Here is a 20,866-nt window from a genome sequence, read left to right on the forward strand (position 1 = left end):
CAGGACCATATTTACTACTGCTTTGATAAAAGGCTTGCTTATGTGCCTTTTTAACAGCCTTTTAAAGATATAATTTATCTACCATAAAATTCACTTATTTTAAGTGTACTAATTCATGATTTTCTTTAGGAAATTCATATAAGGTGTGCAACCATTATCACAATCTAGTTTTAGATTTTCACCACTATTGTATATGTTTAAAGACTGACTTTAAGAGCTGCATAGTTCCTAGAAATGTTCTTTCATTTTGCTATTTTCATTTTAGTTTATGGGCTTTTTCTTCCCTGGGGTTGGTTTGCTTTTAAAATAAAAACCCTTTCGGGTGCCTGCATGGCTTAGCTGGTTAAGCGTCCGACTCTTGATTTTGACTCAGGTCATGATCTCCTGGTGTGAGATTGAGCCCTCAGTATTGGGGAGTTGGCTTGAGATTCTTTCCTTCTGCCCTTCCCCCCCACTTGCTTGTGCACCCCTGCTCTCTACGGTGAATAAATAAATCTTTAAAAACAAACAAAAACAACTATTTCATGTATTTACAGTGCTCTGTGCCAGCAACTTTGCCCAGAGTTTAGCTACACATGTTTTCTGCTGGTCTTTCCCGGGATTATTCACATTATTGCATTCATCTAGCATATGGTCTTTTTTTTTTTAAGATTTTATTTATATATTTGTTAGAGTGAGAAAGAGAGAGTGCAAGCAGGCAGAGTGGCAGGTAGAGGCAGAGGGAGAAGCAGGCTCCGCGTGGAGCAAGGAGCCCAATGCGGGACTCAATCCCAAGACACCAGGATCATGACCTGAGCCAAAGGCAGCCGCTTAACCAACTGAGCCACCCAGGCATCCCGCATACGGTCTTTTTTTAAAAAAATATTTTATTTATTTATTTGACAGAGAGACACACAGCAAGAGAGGGAACACAAGCAGGGGGAGCTGGAGTGGGAGAAGCGGAGGTGGGGGTGGTGGTTAGGGGGAGAAGGTAAAGCAGATTCCCCAGACTCCCTGTAAGCAGGGAGCCCAATGAGAGGCTTGATCCCAGGACCCTGGGATCATGACCTGAGCGGAAGGCAGACGCTTAACAACTGAATCACCCAGGCGCCCTAGCATATGGTCTTTTACCCTCAAGAAGGCTAGACTTAAAAAAAACAAAGAAGGCTAACCTAGGCTTGTTCATATGGCTACACACCATCATTCCAAGAAAATGACAGGGAAGCTACAAGGCCTCTTAAAGCCTAGACTCCAAAGTCACACAAGGTCACTTCTACTGCATTCCAAGGGTCAAAGTAAGTTATGGGGCTGGCCCAGATTCAAGGGCAGAGAAAACAGACTCTACCTCTTGATTGGAGAGAAAGCAGTATGAAGTTGCAAAAGGGCAAACATACAGGGGTGGGTGAAATTGTTGGGGTTATCTTTGCAAACAATCTTCCCCAGAGGCCCGGAGGTTCATCCAGTCCTCTCTTTATCCATAGGAGGATACTGAGGGAAATTTCTCTGACATTAGCAGTAGCAACAGCTTTCTAGATACATCTCCTGAGGCAAGGGAAACAAAAGCAAAAATAAACTACTGGGACTACATCAAAATATAGCTTTTGCACAGCAAAGTAAATAACCAACAAAACTACAAGGCAACCTTCTAAACAGCAGGAGGTATCTGCAAATGACAGATCTGATAAAGACTAGTATCCAAACTATATAGAGAACTGATACAACTCAACATCCAAAAAACAAATAATCCATTTAAAAACGGGCAGAAGACAAGAACAGCCATTCCTCCAAAGAAGACATCTAGATGGCCAACAGACACATGAAAAGATGCTCAACATCACTCATCATCAGGGAGATGCAAATCAAAACCTCACACCTGTCAGAGTGGCTACAATAAAAAACTCAAGGAACAATAACGATGGTGAGAATCAGGACAAAAAGAAATCCTTGTGCACTGTTGGTGGGAATGCAAACTGTTGCAGCCACTTTGGAGGACAGCTGGGAGTCTCCCCAAAAAGTTACAAATAGAACTATCCTATGACCCAGTAATTGCACTGCTGGGTAATTACCCAAGGAATATGAAAATTGGAAGGGATATATGCACCTTTATGTTCTTCGTAGCATTATTTACAATAGTTAAACTATGGGAACAGCCTAAGTGTTCACTGACAGATGAATAGATAAAGAAGATGTGGTCTATATACAATATAGTATTACTCAGCCATAAAAAAGGAACGAAATCTTGCTGTTCTAACAACATAGATGGAGCTAGAGAGTATAATGGTAAGCAAAATAAGCCAGTCATAGGTAAATACCATGTGATTTCACTCATATGTGGAAACTGAGAAACAGAACAAGGGGTGCCTGGGTGTTTCAGTTGGTTAAGTGTCTGCCTTTGGCTCAGGACATGATCCCAGTGTCCTGGGATTGAATCCTGCTCTGGGCTCCTTGCTCAGAGAGGAGCCTGCTTCTCCCTCTGCCCCTCTCCCCATTTGTGCACTCTCAAATAAAAAATAAAAAAATAAAAAAGAAAAAAGAAAATAAACAAATGAGCAATGAAAAAAAGAGAAAGAGAGAGACAAGCCAGGAAACAGACTCTTAAAGAGGGAGAATAAATTGATGGTGACGAGAGGGGAGGTGGGTGTGGGGATGGGAGTAATAGGTGATAGGGAGTAAGAGTACATGTGTGATGATGAGCACGAATAATGTATATAATTGTTGAATTACTATATTGTACACCTGAAACTAATATAGAATTGTTGGGCACCTGGATAGCTCAGTTGGTTAAGTGACTGCCTTGCCTTTGGCTCAGGTCATGATCCTGGAGTCCCGGGGTCAAGTCCCACATCGGGTTCCCTGCTCAGTGGGGAGTCCGCTTCTCCCTCTGACCCTACTCCCTGTTGTGCACACACACTCTCTCTCAAATATCTCAAATATTTATCAAATAAATAAAAAAAATCTTTAAAATAACATTGTCAACTACACTGGTATTAAAGAAAAGTATACTAAGTGAGGCACACAGAAAGGTTAAGCACTCTGAGTTCATATGGAGAGTTAACGGTTAGAATCAGTGGAGAGGAAACCCAGGCCTGTTGCCTCCCAGTCCCATATTTTCATTCCTTCAAGGATCTCTTCCACCCACATTCTCTGTCTTCTTTGGTGATTATAGTGTTCTTGATAATTTGGTCTTTAGGTTAAATCTAGCTATCTTTAATTACTTAAATGGGATATTCTAGGTTTTAAAAAGCTTCCCTCACCCTAAGACCATGTAAGTGTTCACTTATCTTTTCCTAGATATCTGATGGTTTAGTGTTTCCCTGTTTAACTTTTTTTTTTTTTTTTTTTTTTTTTTTAAAGATTTTTATTTATTTATTTGACAGAGAGCGATCACAAGTAGACAGAGAGGCAGGCAGAGAGAGAGAGGAAGGGAAGCAGGCTCCCTGCCGAGCAGAGAGCCGGACGTGGGACTCGATCCCAGGACCCTGAGATCATGACCTGAGCCGAAGGCAGCGGCCCAACCCACTGAGCCACCCAGGCGCCCCCCCTGTTTAACTTTTTAATGATTTAACACTTTTAGGGGACTATTGTATCAGTACCATCCTGTCTTTCATTACTGTAGCTTCATGCTGATATGAAATCTGATGGTACCAAGCCCCTTCAATACTCTTCTATTTATTATTATTATTATTATTGGAGCGCCTGGGAGTCTCAGTTGATTAAGCCACTGACTCTTGATTTTTGGCTCAGGTCCTGATCTCAGGGTCCTGAGATAGGGCCCTGCCTCCAGCTTCAGCTCTAGGCACAAGTCTGCTTGAGATGTTCTCTCTCTCTCTCCCTTTCTCTCTGCCCATCCCCCAACGCTCATTCTCTCTCACTAAATAAAATCTTTAAAAAATATATATTATTTTTATTGAACAGGTTATAGAAGAGATGTAGTTAAAAAGACCAGAGCAAACATCATCATCAGGCTCCTCTGATTCTTCTTTCTTTGCCTCCATCGCCTTCTCACTGGGGGCAGCAGTGGTGCCAGGATCCCCCTGATGCTGGGACGGCTCCACCAGTGCCTTCATTGCTAATGGGACTCTTGGTCTTGACGCTGGCCAAGGCCTTTGCAAACAAGTAGGGTGGGAAGGGTTGGACATTTACACCAGGGACTCTCTAGGAGGACACTGATGGTAGCCTTGGTGAGCACCACCAGGTCCTGTGGGATGAGCTCGGGGAGGGAGGGTATGGGCTTCCGAGTTCAAGGATTCAGTACTCTTACAAAATGGCTATTTTCGGGCACCTGGCTGGCTCAGTGGGTTAAAGCCTCTGCCTTTGGCTCAGGTCATGATCTCAGGATCCTGGGATCAAGCCCCGCATCGGGCTCTCTGCTCAGCAGGGAGTCTGTTTCCCTTCCCCTCTCTCTCTGCCTGCCTCTCTGCCTACTTGTGATCTGTGTCTGTCAAATAAATAAATAAAATATTTTTAAAAAATGGCTATTCTCACCACTTATTCAAGATGAACTTTAGCATCAGTGTCCAATTCCATGAAAAATCCAATTGTGATTTCATGTGGAACTGCACTGCACTGGCTGGGGGAATGCAGGGGAACTGCCATTTTTAGTTTTCAGTGTTTCTATCTCAGAGTATGGTCTGTCTCTTACCCGAACCTGTGTATCCCTCTAAGTTAACATATGTTTGCATTTCTGGATGAAACCCTTCTTGGTCATCTCTTGGCATTCCTTCAATAAACTGCTGGATGTGATACGTAAGTGATTTTCTCAGGATTCCTACAGTGATATTCACAAGTGACACTAATCTATAGTTCTTATCCTTGGCTTTGCAAAATGAATGGGAAAGGACTCCAGGTTCCCCCATGCCCCGGAAAACTTTATATTGTATAAAAATGATCTGTTCTTTAAAAGATATTTTTTGTATTATTAAAAAATATGACGACAGATGCCTGGATGGCTCAGAAGGTTAAGCATTTGCCTTCAGCTATGGTTGTGATCTCAGGGTCCTCGGATCAAGCCCCGTGCTAGACTCCCAGCTCAGCACGGAGTCTGCTTCTCCCTCTCCTTCTGTCTCTCCTGCTTATGCTCTCTCTCTCTCTCCTAAATTAATACTTAAAATCTTTTTAAAAAAATGTGGCTAAATATGGTCCTTAGAAGTTTTAAAGAACTTACATGGAAAAGAGTGGGTCTGGTTTCTTTTTATGGATATATGTATATATATATCTAAGATTTTTTTTTTAAAGATTTTATTTATTTGAGAGAGAGACAGTGAGAGAGAAAATGAGTGAGGAGAAGGTCAGAGGGAGAAGCAGACTCCCCATGAAGCTGGGAGCCCGATGTGGGACTCGATCCCGGGACCCCAGGATCATGACCTGAGCCGATGGCAGTCGTCCAACCAACTGAGCCACCCAGGCGCCCCATATATCTCTAAGATTTTATTTATTTGTCAGAGAGAGACAGAGAGAGCACAAGCAGGGGGAGCCACAGAAGGAGAGGGAGAAGCAGACTCCCTGCTGAGCAGGGAGCCTAATGAGGGGCTTGATCCCAGGACCCTGAGATCATGACCTGAGCAGAAGGTAGACACTTAACTGACTGAGCCACCCAGGCGTTCCTGGAAATATTTTGATAATCTTTACATTTTCCTACAGTCACTGGATATTTGAAGTGTTCTCTTCCTGAGAAAATGTAGGAAATGTGTTTTCTACAAGTTTTCTACTTAATGTTTTCAAATTTAAGAGTCTAAAATGATATTAAATACTTGCTTAAAATTTAAAAATTATATTATTGGCTATACTCCTTCATTGCTCCTAATTTTGTGGGCTTTTTTCCTTACTAAATAGATATCTTAATTAGATTTGCCAAATCTCTATCAGGAGTCTACATACTGTAACCTGTTGGCCAAATCATGCAGACTGCCTGTTTTTGTAGAGTGTAGTCTAAGAACTGCTTTTACATTTTTAAGTGGTTGAAAAAAAAATGAAAAGAACAATGCTCACTATGTGAATTCTAAGAAATCAAATTTCAGTGTCCATCATGAAGTATTCCTGGAAACTGGCCATATAGTCATTTTCTGCATTGTCAATGGCGACTTTGGTGCTGCAATGGCAGAGCTGAGTCAGAGATGCCATGGCCTGCAAAGCCTAAAATATTTACTGTCTGGCCCTTTACAGAAAAAGTTTACTGAACCCTGTGATGAGGAGAACAAAGACAAAAGAAAAGTAAGTAAAATTAAATTTCCTTACAACTTGTAGCCCACTGACAAATACTTGAGACAGGCAGAGTACCACAATCCTCAAGGAGCTCACAACTGACTTAATGTTAAAGCTTTCCTAGAGGCAAAAAGCAACCTTAGCTTGACAACAGCCAGTCTTCCAGGATTCTCTCTCACCCTCTGCCTCTGCCTGCACCACCCCCCATCCCATGCATGTGCGCATGAGCTCACACTCTCAATAAATGAAAGCTTATTTGAAGATTTTATTTATTTATTTGATAGACACAGCCACAGAAGGAACACAGCAGGGGGAGCTGCAGGCAGAGGGAGAAGCAGGCTTCCTGCTGAGCAGGGAGACTGATAAGGGGCTTGATACCAGGACTCTGGGATCATGACCTGAGCCAAAGGCAGACGCTTAACCAACTGAGCCACCCAGGCGTCTGTGAAATGTTAATTTTTTAAAAAAAATTTTATTTATTTATTTGAGAGAGAGAGTGAGAAAGAGCACATGAGCAGGGGCAGAGGGAGAGGAAGAGTGAGAAGCAGGTTCCCCCTGATGTGGAACTCGTTCCCAGGACTCAGAGATCACGACCTGAGGCAACGACATACGCTTAACTGGCTGAGCTACCCAGATACCCCTAAATGAAATCTTTAAAATAAATAAATAACTGAATAAAAATATATACATGGGAGAAAAGGACGACTAAAAGCAAAAATATCAAAATCTTAACAGTAATCAATTCTGAAGGTAGAAGTATGGGGGACCGCTACCTTCTTTGAACTTACACTAGTTTTAAAATTAAAAACACTGATTCACACAGTAACCTTATTCTTGTGAATTTTTAAAATGGACTGGGGGCACCTGGGTGGCTCGGTCAGTTGAGTGTCCAACTCTTGGATTCAGCTCAGGTCGTGATCTCGGGGTTGTGAGATCAAGCCCCTCGTTGGGCTCAGAGGTCTGCTTGAGGTTCTCCTCTCCCTCTCCTTCTGCCCCTCCTGCTGTTCTCTCTCCTGCTCACGACACATGCTCTCTCTCTCTCCAAAAATAAATAAAGAAATCTTTAAAATGGATTGTATGCCTTTCCATTATTCTAGTTTTCCTTAACACATGAAAATCCTTTTGGAAACTTCCTTACCTCTACCCCCCAACTTAAAAAGTATATAATCAATCACTACTCACAACCCCAGTGCAGCTCTTTCTGACCATGGGTCCTATTCCACGCTTTAATAAAAGCACCTCTTGCACTGAAAATATCTCAGGAGTTCTTTTTGGCCATTTGCTCCTGACCCACAACACATCACTATGGTCTAACGCACACAAGTTTTGATAGATGTATGTACTGAATGCCATAGTATATTAGTTATTTTGGCTTCAAGATCCATATTTTTGATATATTTGATCAAAATCAGAGTGGTATATTAAAGTTTCAAACAACTATGGTGTTTTTGCTAGTTTTTCCTGGTATACTTAATAATTTTTGCTTTGTAGTCACAATCTCTATGTTTCTGAGAGCGAAGATTGATGTATTTCAGTGTGGTAAGTGTCCTATAAAAAAATAAAATTCCTTCTTTTTATTAGGTACCTTGGGTACCTAATCTTAATATTTCATATTAATTCCAATATCCTGATTTGCTTGTGATTCCCAACATGTCTTACCCAAACATTCTGTGTTACTTTTGTAAACAGAGTATACCTGGATAATTTTTTTAACCAATTCTGAAAGATTCATTTCACTTTATCATCTTGTTGCTCAGTGAACTGGTTTTTACTTAAAAAATTTTTATTTTAAAGATTTTATTTATTTATTTGACAGAGAGATAGCACAGGCAGGGGGAGCGGCAGGCAGAGAGAGGGGGAGAAGCAGGCTCGACATGGAGCTCGATCCCAGGACCCTGGGATCATGACCTGGGTGGAAGGCAGACACTTAACTGATGGAGTGATCCAGGTGACCCTCAGTGAACTGGTTTTTATGTTTTTTTTTTAAAATTCGATTTATTTTATTAAAAGATTTTATTTATTTGACAGAGAGAGATCACAAGGAGGCAGAGAGGCAGGCAGAGAGAGAGGAGAAAGCAGGCTCCCTGCCGAGCAGAGAGTCCGATGTGGGTTCAATCCCAAGACCCTGAGATCATGACTTGAGCCAAAGGCAGAGGCTTAACCCACTGAGCCACCGAGGCACCCCTGAGTCAATGTTTTTAATTTTAAAACTGTAGTAAAAGTTCAAAGAAGAAGGTAGCAGTAACCCATACTTCTACCTTCAGAATTGATTACGGTTAAGATTTTTGTATTTTTGCTTTTAGCTTCCTCCTATGTATATGTTTTTATTTAGTTATTTAATTTTTTTAAAGAGTACACTTATCTATTTTTTAAAAAAAGATTTTATTTATTTGGCAGAGAGAGAGAGTGAGCACAAGTAGGGGGAGCAGCAGGCAGAGGGAGAAGCAGGCTCCTGGTGCGGCTCGGCAGATGCTCAATGACAGCCACCCAGGTACCCCTAGTTATTTATTTTAAAGATTTCACTTATTTATTTATTTTGAGAGCAAGCTAGAGAGAGAGCATGCACACTAGTGGGGCAGGGAGGGGCAGAGATAGGGGGAGAGAGAGACTTTCAATCAGACTTGTGCTGAGCAGGGAGTTCAACCTGGGGGTCGATCTCACGACCCTGAGATCATTACCTGAGCTGATATCGAGTTAGACGCTTAACCGACTGAGTCACCCAGGTGTCCCTCTTTATATATATTTTTAAAACATAAGGAAAGGGGCACCTGGGTGGCTCAGTGGGTTAAAGCCTCTGCCTTCGGCTCAGGTCATGATCCCAGGGTCCTGGGATTGAGCCCCACATCAGGCCCTCTGCTCGGCGGGGAGCCTGCTTCCTCCTCTGTCTCTGCCTGCCTTTCTGCCTCCTTGTGATTTCTATCTGTCAAATACATAAATAAATATTAAACAAACAAACAAAAATAAGGAAAAAATTGTACATAAAATATAGAGCCTGACAGGTAAAGCCAAAGTCTCCGATGCTCTTTCCATCACTCCAGGTAGCCGGTATCATGCTATGAATCTATTTCCCCCATCCTTATTAGCCACAGATCATACAGGTATTCCTGCCTATACATACATTTACTATCCAAAAGTTTATTCTCAACAATTTGTGAAAAATTTTACCCGAAACTTGCGAGGCAAATAAAAACCTGACTATAATGATATGTAATGCACACAGAGCAAAAACATTTAGGCTAAGATTCTTTGACAGTTACGGACAGGCCACTGGAGGAAAGCAGATGGAAGTCTCCTTTGGTGCCCATGGCTTGGCCATTCTGCCACAGGGATTCAGCCTGCTATTGTTTAGCCTGTTATTGTTTACCTGGACAGTAGTTTCTATAGTTTTCAGAGCTCCTGGCATTTGTATCTTTTTTGTATATTCTATTAAGTATTTCAGAGGCAAGACACAATAAAATCAGGAGTCGGTAATTTTCTGCCACTATGATCTGGAAGCCCCATATACTGTCTTTTTTATATTCACAAAAACAAAAATACATGAAAAAATATTTTTTAAAATGCCAGTGAATGTACCCAAGGGAAAATATAATTCCAGAAAAACACCCAACAGATGTATTTTAGAAGGTAGCAATGGCTCAAAGAAGCCAAAGGAAGCAGAGGAGAGAATGGAGACTGGCTTGCAATGGGATTTCCTGGCATTATAGGATGAAGCCAGGGCTATTCTGGGGGTGTTCCATGTGCTTCAGGATGGGGAAGACAGTCTTTCTCCAAAACACTTCTCGTGAAACGCCTACATACCATATAACTTGGCAGCTGCATTAAAATTAAAGATAAAAACATACATATAAAAGGTTGATGAAATTCTAGATTACCTAATGTGAGAAGATCAAAAGAGCTAAGCATGCATAGCTTCCTAAAGCCACATTTACATCAGGCTGTCTATAAATCTTAGGTTTAGGTAATATCCAATTTTTCCCCTCAAGAGAGTTAATTAGAAATTTGAGAAAGGTATAATGACCTAATTGAATTGAAAGACATTATCTGCTAAAATGGAGATCACACAATATAAGTACCAGAAACACTGTTTCTTTTCTATAGTATCTGTTGTTAGTACAGTGTCACTCATGATGCTGGCCACAGTCAACCTCTCCATCTACCTTAAATAGACTTGTCTGTAGGACCTGGTTCAGGCAAGCAGGTCTAGGCTGGTCTGTGTCTAGAGGCGGCCCCTAGATTGTTGGCCCCTGGCCAAAGGACAGCCCAAACAGGCTGGCCAACCGTTCAATACTGTGTGAAAAGCTGTGCTTGGCCAGATAACTCTCTTGGAAATTTAAAACAGAAGGACAGAAGAAATCCGTCAGTTGGAAAGAGAAGAGACAGAGTAGCTGAGTCACATGAATAAGATTTTGATACCTTAACTCAACGGCAGACTCTTCTTTTTTTTAGATTAAAAAAAATATTTTATTTATTCATTTATTTGAGAGAGAAAGTGAGAGAAGCAGACTGTCCGCTGAGCAGAGAGCCATATATAGGGCTCAGTCCCAGGATCCTGGGATCATGACCTGAGCTGAACACAGATGGTTAACATACTGAGCCACCCAAGCGCCCCGTGGACCTCTCTTCTTTCTGCAGTCTTATTATTTTAGTTCTCCTTCACTATAAAAATCCCTCTGTAACAGGGTTTTTAATTTTCAAGTGTATTTGTAAACAACACCTCATCTTCACAACTCAGTAAAGTTAGGTGGGATTAAACTACCTGTTGCTGAGACAAGACAACTGAGGCAGAGTGGGCTCAAAGAGTTTGGGTCACACAGCTTCTCAATGTTGCAATCATGGTAACACAGGACAGTTAGACCACCACTACTGTTTTTGTTCACAGTTCTTTCCTCCCAGACGTGAGCAACATCAAGAACAACAGAGTAAGGCAAATAAAGCTCTCCTCTTACCTGTCTGCTGAATGGTAGTTATGGCCTGAGCATTGCACTGTAGCTGTAACATGTGCTTCAACATGGCCACTCCCCAGGTACTCAACTCGGAACACAAGATAGGAGGTGCTGCGGCGTCCGGCTTCGAGGAGTCGGCTGCTTCCAGCTGCCTGCAGAGCGCCGACACACTGAGGGCACAGAGGAATTTGTATTCTGGGCTATGGTGCTCAGTATGGGGCAAGAGGTGGAAGACAGCATTGTAGTTATTTTCGTATTTGCCGTTGACATCACAGCCTGGAACTGGGGTCTGAACTATGTTGCCATTCTCCTCACTCTCCCCTCCCAGGTCAGAACGGAGTGGAGTCTCGCTTTCAGGTGAGCACATGTCCTTGTTACTAATCTCACTGCTAAGCTTCCTTATGACTTTGCTGGCACCCTCGAATCTAGCTAAAAGGGTCGCCCTCAGCGCGACGTGGCAGAAGATACCCAGTGTGAGCAGCAGCCCCCCGAGAGGACACTCTCTGTTATGGTAGAGACCCCAGGCCTGCTGCATACACTCGTGGCTGCAGTACTTGGCATAGCTGCAACCATCACAGGGAACCATGGCCAGAGTGTGCGTCAAACATCGGTGACAGTAGAGGTCCCCATTTGTGACTCTGGTATCCCACTTGTTTGCTAGGCCTTGATGTAGTGGGGGCCTTTCTCCCGGGTTAAGGACACTCACGAAAGCATCCTCCTTCAACAAGAGCTCTCCAGGGAGAATATCTTCTGTGGCAATCAGATAGCGGCCTCGTAAAGGGTCCATGCACAGGCTGACAGAGGATGAGGCACAAGGAATCTGTTCATTCACCTCCCTTAGGTCCATATCCTCAAAGATTTTCGTTAGAGTTGTTGGGAAGGTTGCTGTGAGCCTCTCCCTTTCTTGTACTTTCATTTTCAGACGACAAAGATTTCGCTGCAGAATTTGAAACTGGGCAGCTGCTACGGTTGGTTTGGCAGCAAAGTTACTTTCAAGATCCCTGATGGTCTGGCCTGCCTCCTGTAGTCTCCCCAGGGTCACCAGACACTCGACCTTTCGCAATGTCACCTTGGGTTGCAAACTTTCTGGATACCCATGCATCTGTGCCCTTGTGATATCTTTAAGACACATCTGAAAATAGAAAGGAAATCCCCCATGAGCCCCTTGGACCTGACTCTTCAATGTCTACTGAAAATCTTAACAAAAATCTACAGGAAAGTTAAAGATGATTAAAAATGGAGCGACTCTAATTACATTCTTGCTTATTTCTTTAAATCATATTCTGCTGTGTGATCTTTTAAGAAATTAAGTCATACTTGCCAAAGATATTGAATTTAATTGTCTTATTAAATATTCCTGTTTTGAGGGCAAAAAAAAGTCTTACAGACAGAAGAACTGTAGTGATTAAAGGAGTAGGCTTAGAGTCAGACAGATCTGCAATCCACTCCTGACTGCATCTTACTAGCTGTATGACCTTGTGCAAGCAATTTAATTTCTCAGTATCTTAGTGTTCTCATCTGAAAAACATAGATACCTCACAGGGTTGTTTTAAGGATGAAATAAGGTAATATACCTAAAGTGCTGAAAAGAGCACATGCGTTCAATAAATGGTAACTGCTGCTACAAGAAGGGAAATAAAAATAACCAATGTAGAGAGGTTATAAAGGGTTACATAGTTCACAAGTTCTTCCAACTGTTGTCCTCAATTGCCTAGGACTTTCCTGCTTAGGGCCTAGAGTTAAATTCTTGCTCACCTCTTTTATTTTATTTCATTTTTGGAGAGAGAGACAGAGAGAGAGATGGCAAGAGTGGCAGAGAGGGGCAAAGGGAGAGGGAGAGAGAGAATCTTAAGCAGGCTCCAACCAGCACAGAGCCTGACATGGAGCTCGATCTCAGGATCCTGAGATCATGACCTGAGCCAAAATCAGGAGTCAAGACACTCAACTGACTGAGCCACCCAGACGCCCCACTTGCTTGTCTCTTTCAGTTCAAAGGGCAATAAGTGTGAACTTGTGATTATTCAACTAGTTCTTAACTCTAGGACATATTTTAAAAATTCCTGGGGCATTCCAAAATGGATGTTACCAAAATGACATTTGAGAGCTTGGCGTTAGCCACCAACTGGGGAATGAGAAAAAAGCCACTCCTATCAAGCCCACTCCCTCAGAGGCATACACAGGCATTTTGGCGCAACTTCTAGTTGCCCATTCAAAATATGTATGGAGGGTGGACCATATTACCGCAGGGATAACCCTGAACATGCTCCTTATTAAGAAACAAACAAACAAGTAAATAGCTTGCAAACCCTTGGAACCTGAAGTATTATTAGCAACACATCTCACAGCTCATCTTGACACTGAGAACTGCTGACCCACTGGATATATATAGTTCCTGGCCCTGTGCCATATGCCAGGACTCCTGTCAACCAATACCACCCCACATGATCACCTGTGTGATAGGTAAAACTAATCAGGAGAAAGAAAAAATGCATCAGGGGCGCCTGGGTGGCTCAGTGGGTTAAGCCGCTGCCTTTGGCTCGGGTCATGATCTCAGGGTCCTGGGATCGAGTCCCGCATCAGGCTCTCTGCTCAGCAGGGAGCCTGCTTCCCTCTCTCTCTCTCTCTCTACCTGCCTCTCCATCTACTTGTGATTTCTCTCTGTCAAATAAATAAATAAAAAAAAAAACGTTAAAAAAAAAAAGAAAACTACCTTGTTTAAAAAAAAAAAAGAAAAAAAAAAGAAAAAATGCATCAGAACAAATTTGGGAGGATACCAATTTTCTTCCAACTTGACCAGTTCATAGCAGGGGCCAATTTTAGTGCTCTAAGGTAGGAGCAGAGCTGAAGGTCTAGTCTTCTAGTGAACCCCCTACCAATCATTTTCAAACACACCAGGCACCCCGATACTCACTTCATACTCATCCATGTAGAAGAGGGCCGCAGAGCGATTGGCATAACACAGTGAAATGTCCGCAGTGTGAGGCCTCGCATGGGATATTCCCTGCAAAACAATGAACCAGTTAAAGACATCAAAGGAAACTAGAATTTTAAAACATAATTTCTATACCCAACTTGGAGCCAGAACTCATAACCCCAAGATCAAGAGTCCTATGCTCCACCTACTGAGCCAGCCAGGCACACCAAAAACTAGCATCTTTAAAGTGTTTCTGGGGGGGATACCTGGGTGGTTTCGTCAGTTATGTGTCTGCCTTCAAGTCAGGTCATGATTCCAGGGTCCTGGGATCAAGCCCCAGGTCAGGCTCAGTGGGTAGTCTGCTTCTCCCTCTCCCTCTGCTGCTTCCCTGTTTGTGTTTGCACACGCACTCTCTCTCTGACAAACAAATAAATAAAATCTTCAAAAAAAACCAACTTTTTTTTTCATATAATAAGGGCTATACTATAAAAGATAATAGGAAATTGGTAAAGTTAGTGGATCTCTTTGTGCTTCGGCTTCATTTTTAACTACCTTAGAGCCAAGCCGTGAAGATCAAGTGAGGAAATAAATATTCAAAGCACTTTGAAGACAGCAGCATCAGATGGAGCTTCAGCCACAAACAATACTGAAGGTAAATGAAAATGGAGGAAAATATTGCAAGCACAATCCTGCACATAACAAAGGGTGAGTGGCACAAATAGAAATTCACAGAAGAAGAAACACTAATGATACTTCTTTCTTAGAAAACAAATAGTTAGTTCATTTGTGGATCACAAAATATATGAAAACGAAAGCACACAATGTTTCATTTTTTTCTACCACCAAACTGGCAACGATTAATAATTATCATAAAGGCAGCATCTTAAACCACTGAAGAAAAGATAGAGATTACTCAGTAAAATTATTGTGACCAGAAGGTAGTCACTGAAGACAAAGCTGGCTCTCTATGATAAACCTTTCATTAGGATAAATTCTAATTGGACCAAAATCTTAATGTAGGGCGCCTGGGTGGCTCAGTGGGTTAAGCCGCTGCCTTCGGCTCAGGTCGTGATCTCGGGGTCCTGGGATCGAGTCCGCATCGGGCTCTCTGCTCAGCAGGGAGCCTGCTTCCTCCTCTCTCTCTCTCTGCCTGCCTCTCTGCCTACTTGTGATCTCTCTGTCAAATAAATAAATAAAATCTTTAAAAAAAAAATCTTAATGTAAAAAATGAAACTCGTGGAGCACTAGAAGAAACTATGGGAATAACCTAAAGCGATGTTGGAGTGAGGAATCCCTTTCTAACTATGATACAAAACCCAGAAGTTTTATAAGAGGTTAATAAATTTGACTACATAAAACATTTCTTTACCAATAAAAGCAATCTCAAAAGGCAAACATGGAATTGGAAAAAATATCTGCAACTCCTATCACAGGCAAAGGGCTCATTTCTTTACTTTATAATTAGTTCCTACAGATCCATAAGATGATGACCAATAATTCAATAGGAAAATACGCAAATAATAGGAACAGAGAGTTCTAATGTGAAATATAAATGGCTCGTAAACATATGAAAAAATGCTCAACTTCATTCCTAATCAGCAAAATGCAAATTAAAACTCTACTGGATTTTGAAATGATTATGCTAAGGAAAATAAGCCAGAAACACAAGAACCAGTATTGTATGATTTCACTTGCATGAGGTGCCTGGAATTGGCAGTATCAGAGAGACAGAAAGTAGAACAGAGGTTGCCTGAGGTGAGGGGGAAGGGAGGTATGGAGAGTTATTGCTTGTTTGGGTTGGTGAGAATGTTCTGGAAATGTATAATGATGATGGCTGCACAACACTGTGAATGTGCTTATTAATGCTACTCCATTATATATACTTAAAAATGGTTAAAATGGAACATTGTAGTGTGTATTCTACCATAATAAAAAGTTTTCATCTGATAAATTGAGAAAAATCCCTATTTTTTACCTATCAGACTGGCAAAGATAAATAAAATTGATAGGCACTGAGTTGTCAAAGGAGTGGGAAAATGGGCGTTCTGTTATGTTGCCAGCGGGAGTATAAGTTGGTTTCACGATTAGGAAGGGCAAGTTAGCAATATGTATGTATCTTTCACATCCATCTGTATCATTTATATCTCCATTACACCAGCAATTCTTCTTGAATTTATCCTACAGATAGAAGCCTTTACCCTAAAGATATGGACAAAATAACATATGCAAAGTTTCTCAACACTAGGTTGTTTGGAATAGCAAAAGATAGGAAACAACTTAGATCAATTATGTATAGATCTACAAGACACTGGTTAAATAAACTATATATCCATATTATGGAAAATCATGTAGCTATCAAGAAAAGAATAAGGACGCTCTTCATGTACTGATGTAGAATGATTTTCAAGATACTATTAATTGAAAAAAGCACGGGGCTGAATAGGGTATACAGAATGTTATTTATATAAAAAGTGTGTGTGCAGGAATAAGAGTATTTGTATTCATTTTTATATGCCAAAGTATCTCTGGAAAGATACATAAAAAAAGAAAAGATTTATTTATTTCCTTGAGAGAGAGAGAGTGCTCGCATGTGAGCAGGGGGAGGTACAAAGGGAGAGAATGCAGCAAACTCCTTGCTAAGCATTGAGTGAGGAGCCTGAGGTGGGGCTTCATCCTAAGACCCTGAGATCATGACCTGAGCTGAGATCAAGAGTCAGAGCAGCTTAACCAATGAGCCACCCAGGTGCCCCTGGAAAGATACATTTAACCAGGTTCGCTTCTGGTGTTGTGTAAACAGGTGGCAACGGGAACAGAAGAAATAGACTATATTATAAATATACTCTCTACTTTTTGAATTTGAACTATGTAGATACATTTCCTATTCAAAAATAAATAGAAGGGCACCTGGGTGGCTCAGATAGTTAAGTGTCTGCCTTGGGCTCAGGTTCATGATCCTAGGGTCTTGGGATCAAGCCCCCCCTGTGAGCTCCTTGCTCAGCTGAAAGTTTGCTTCTCCCTCTCCTTCTGTCTCTCCCCCTTCCTTGTGCTCTTTCTCTCTAGCTCTCTCTCAAATAAATAAATAAAATCTTTAAAAATAAATAGATAAACAATAAAATCTTTTTGTTTTTTAGATTTTATTTATTTATTTGATAGGGAGAGCAAGAGCGCAAGCAGGGAGAGCTGTAGAAGGAGAGGGAGAAGCAGGCTTCCTGCCAAGCAGGGAGCCCAATATGAGGCTCTATCTCAGGACCTCAGGATCATGACCTGAGCCGAAGGCAGGTGCTTAACTATTTGAGCCACCCAGATACCCCAAAATCTTAATAACTAGTACTGCCTCCTCTCTTTCTACCTGCCTCTCTGCCTACTTGTGATCTGTCGAATAAATAAAATACTAAAAAAAAGGGGGGGGGGCACCTGGGTGGCTCAGTGGTTTAGGCCTTTGCCATTAGCTCAGGTCATGATCTCAGGGTCCTGGGTTTGAGCCCCGCATCAGGCTCTCTGCTCAGCAGGGAGCCTGCTTCCCTCCTCTCTTTCTACCTGCCTCTCTGCCTACGTGTGATCTCTCTCTCTCTGTCGAATAAATAAATAAAATCTTAAAAAAAAAATAACTAGTATTGCTAAGGACATAGAGAAATGAACGTTCCCATACTTCACTAGAAGGGTTATTAACTAGTTCTTTCCTAGAGAACAATTCAGCATCAAGTACCAAAGGCCTTAAAGAAATACATTCAACTGACCCAGCAATTGCTCTTCTCAGAATTTATCCTAAGAAAACCATCAGATGTGTAAAAATATTTACATAGAAAGACGTTCCTTTATAGCTCTGCAATACCAAGCAATCTGCCAGCATTAGGAGACATTAAATCAAGTACAGTTCCCTGTAATGGAACACTGAGCTAGCTGTAAAAAATCATGGGCTAGTGGAAAATTTAATAACACGAGAAAATGGTCACAATAAATTGTTGAGGGAAAAAACCAGATTACAAAACAGTAAGTGCAGCATTATCCCAATTTTGTAAAAGAAAAACATATTTTCGGAGGAAAAAAGTGTCTGGATGGATATAAGCAAAAATGTTAACAGTGCCTATCATTGGTTATGGGATTTTTTTACTCCTTATGCTTCTCTCTATTTTCCAAGTAAATTACAAAATATAGTACTTTGATAATGAGATAAAAACAACAAATATTATTTTTAAAAAGAAAGAAAAGAGCAGCTTTGTAGAAAACTGCAAAGTGCCATAACCACCAAAATTTTAGCTTCATGCAATAGGAAGGCTCATCTCCCTCCATATCCAGAGCAAGCCTTAATTTTTTTTGTCTGATTTCACTTTTTTACTTGTTTTCCTTGAAAAACTTCCCATGGGATCACATTTCTGATGGGCAAGCATAAAGCAGAAGAAATTAGCTCTGAAAAAGAACTATTAAGCCATTTATTAGTGTATCATTAAATCTAGTGAACCTTAATTCTTCAGCATTCACTAATGCTTACAGGAGTCCAGTAAATACTTTATGTGACAACATTACAAAGCAGAGCCTTCATCAGTCCGAGAGCTTCTTGTTCTAAGTCTGATAGTTGCTGGAAAACTAATTCCAAATATTAACACTTGGCCCTGGTAAAGATTCAGAGTAGGGGTACACCATTCAAGTTCATACTCATTCTTTCAATATGCAAGATCACAGATGGGGGGGTAGGGGATCGGTTCACTCTTGCTTTAGGCCCATATTTATCTCTTAAATGTTATAGAAGAAAAGTCTCTCAGGGGTCCTGTTTCAGTTTCTACCATGGAAGCCAGACAGTAAAGGCAGCAGATTGATAAAAGCCACTCTTTCTCATCAAAATCTAACTCAGTGATGCTTAATTTTAAATACTGGCATACCTCATTTTAATGTGCTTTTCAGACATGGTATTATTTCCCCCCACAAATGAAAGGTTTGTGGCACTCCTGCATCGAGCAAGTCTGTCGGCACTGTGTAATGGCATTTGCTTACATTACGTGTTACATTTCGTTAATTCCTGCAATACTTCAAGCCGTTCATCATTATTGTATTTGTTATGGTGAGCTGGGATGAGTGACAATCACTTGCTGAAAGCTCAGATGGTGGTATTGTTTTTAGCAATAAAGTATTTTTAAATTAAGGTATGTATACATTTTAAAAAATTTTTTATTTATTTTCAGCATAACAGTATTATTTTTTCACCATACCCAGTGCTCCATGCAATCCGTGCCCTCTATAATACCCACCACCTGATACCCCAACCTCCCACCGGCCCCCCCGCCACTTCAAACCCCTCAGGTTGTTTTTCAGAGTCTATAGTCTCTCATGGTTCACCTCCCCTTCCAATTTCCCCCAACTCCCTTCTCCTCTCTAACTCCCCATGTCCTCCATGCTATTTGTTATGCTCCACAAATAAGTGAAACCATATGATAATTGACTCTCTCTGCTTGACTTATTTCACTCAGCATAATCTCTTCCAGTCCCGTCCATGTTGCTACAAAAGTTGGGTATTCATCCTTTCTGATGGAGGCATAATACTCCATAGTGTATATGGACCACATTTTCCTTATCCATTTGTCCGTTGAAGGGCATCTTGGTTCTTTCCACAGTTTGGCGACCGTGGCCATTGCTGCTATAAACATTGGGGTACAGATGGCCCTTCTTTTCACTACATCTGTATCTTTGGGATAAATACCCAGGAGTGCAATTGCAAGGTCATAGGGAAGTTCTATTTTTAATTTCTTGAGGAATCTCCACACTGTTCTCCAAAGAGGCTGCACCAACTTGCATTCCCACCAACAGTGTAAGAGCAAAGATAACAGTCAAAATAAACAAAGAGGCAACCCACGGAATGGGAGAAGATATTTGCAAATGACAGTACAGACAAAAGGTTGATATCCAGGATCTATAATGAACTCCTCAAACTCAACACACACAAAACAATCATATCAAAAAATGGGCAGAAGATATGAACAGACACTTCTCCAATGAAGACATACAAATGGCTATCAGACACATGAAAAAATGTTCATCATCACTAGCCATTAGGGAGATTCAAATCAAAACCACATTGAGATACCACCTCACACCAGTTAGAATGGCCAAAATTAACAAGACAGGAAACAACATGTGTTGGAGGGGATGTGGAGCAAGGTATGTATACATTTTTTTTAAAGATTTTATTTATCTGATAGACAGAGATCCCACGTAGGCAGACAGGCAGACAAAGAGAAAGAGGAAGGGAAGCAGGCTCCCTGCCGAGCAGAGAGACTGATGCGTGGCTCAATCCCAGGACTCTGGAATCATGACCCGAGCCGAAGGCAGAGGCTTTAACCCACTGAGCCACCCAGGCGCCCCAGGTATGTATACATATTTTGTAGACTTCATGCTATTGCATACTTAACGGACAAGGATATGGTGTAAACAACCCTTAGGTGCACCAGGAAACCAAAAAATTCACTTGACAAGCTTTACTGAGATAGTCTGGAACCAAACTCATTATCTCCTAGGTATCTCTGCCATCTGTTGACAACCTTCCAAATGGAGTTCAAATAGGCTGCAGCAATTGAACTTGTTTTCCTTTCAGACTTCTAAGTCATACTGGTTGTAAACTATCACTGTGGCTAGCCAAAAATTGAGGTGCTCTCTAAACTGGAACTATCAAACCAACAGCCTCGTTGGTCATCAAATAAAAATGGCACGCAATTCAAAGACAGCTAACAGACACTGGACAAGGCAGAGCCAGGGGTCCAATAAGCCTATAGTGCTACAAGGTATCTGTGGGAATCTGAGAATAGAAGTTTCTGGATGAAACCCAGGACACACAATACAA

General features: G+C 41.4%; 1 protein-coding gene across 3 annotated transcripts in view; it reads right to left on the minus strand.

Annotated features, from left to right (window-relative positions):
* SMYD4 (SET and MYND domain containing 4) overlaps nt 1-20,866 on the minus strand; it is a 53,810-nt gene that overhangs the window by 12,428 nt on the left and 20,516 nt on the right. For all 3 annotated transcript variants that reach the window (XM_045070000.1, XM_045069998.1, XM_045069999.1), the window contains exons 4-5: nt 14,035-14,124; nt 11,127-12,255 (exon numbers count right to left, since the gene is read on the minus strand). In XM_045070000.1, the coding sequence (XP_044925935.1) occupies nt 11,127-12,255; nt 14,035-14,124 (1,219 nt within the window). The remainder of the gene's footprint in view (nt 1-11,126; nt 12,256-14,034; nt 14,125-20,866) is intronic.

This window comes from Mustela putorius, unplaced genomic scaffold (assembly GCF_011764305.1).
Source record: "Mustela putorius furo isolate JIRA1106 unplaced genomic scaffold, ASM1176430v1.1 tig00003962_pilon_pilon_pilon, whole genome shotgun sequence".
NCBI lineage: Eukaryota > Metazoa > Chordata > Mammalia > Carnivora > Mustelidae > Mustela > Mustela putorius.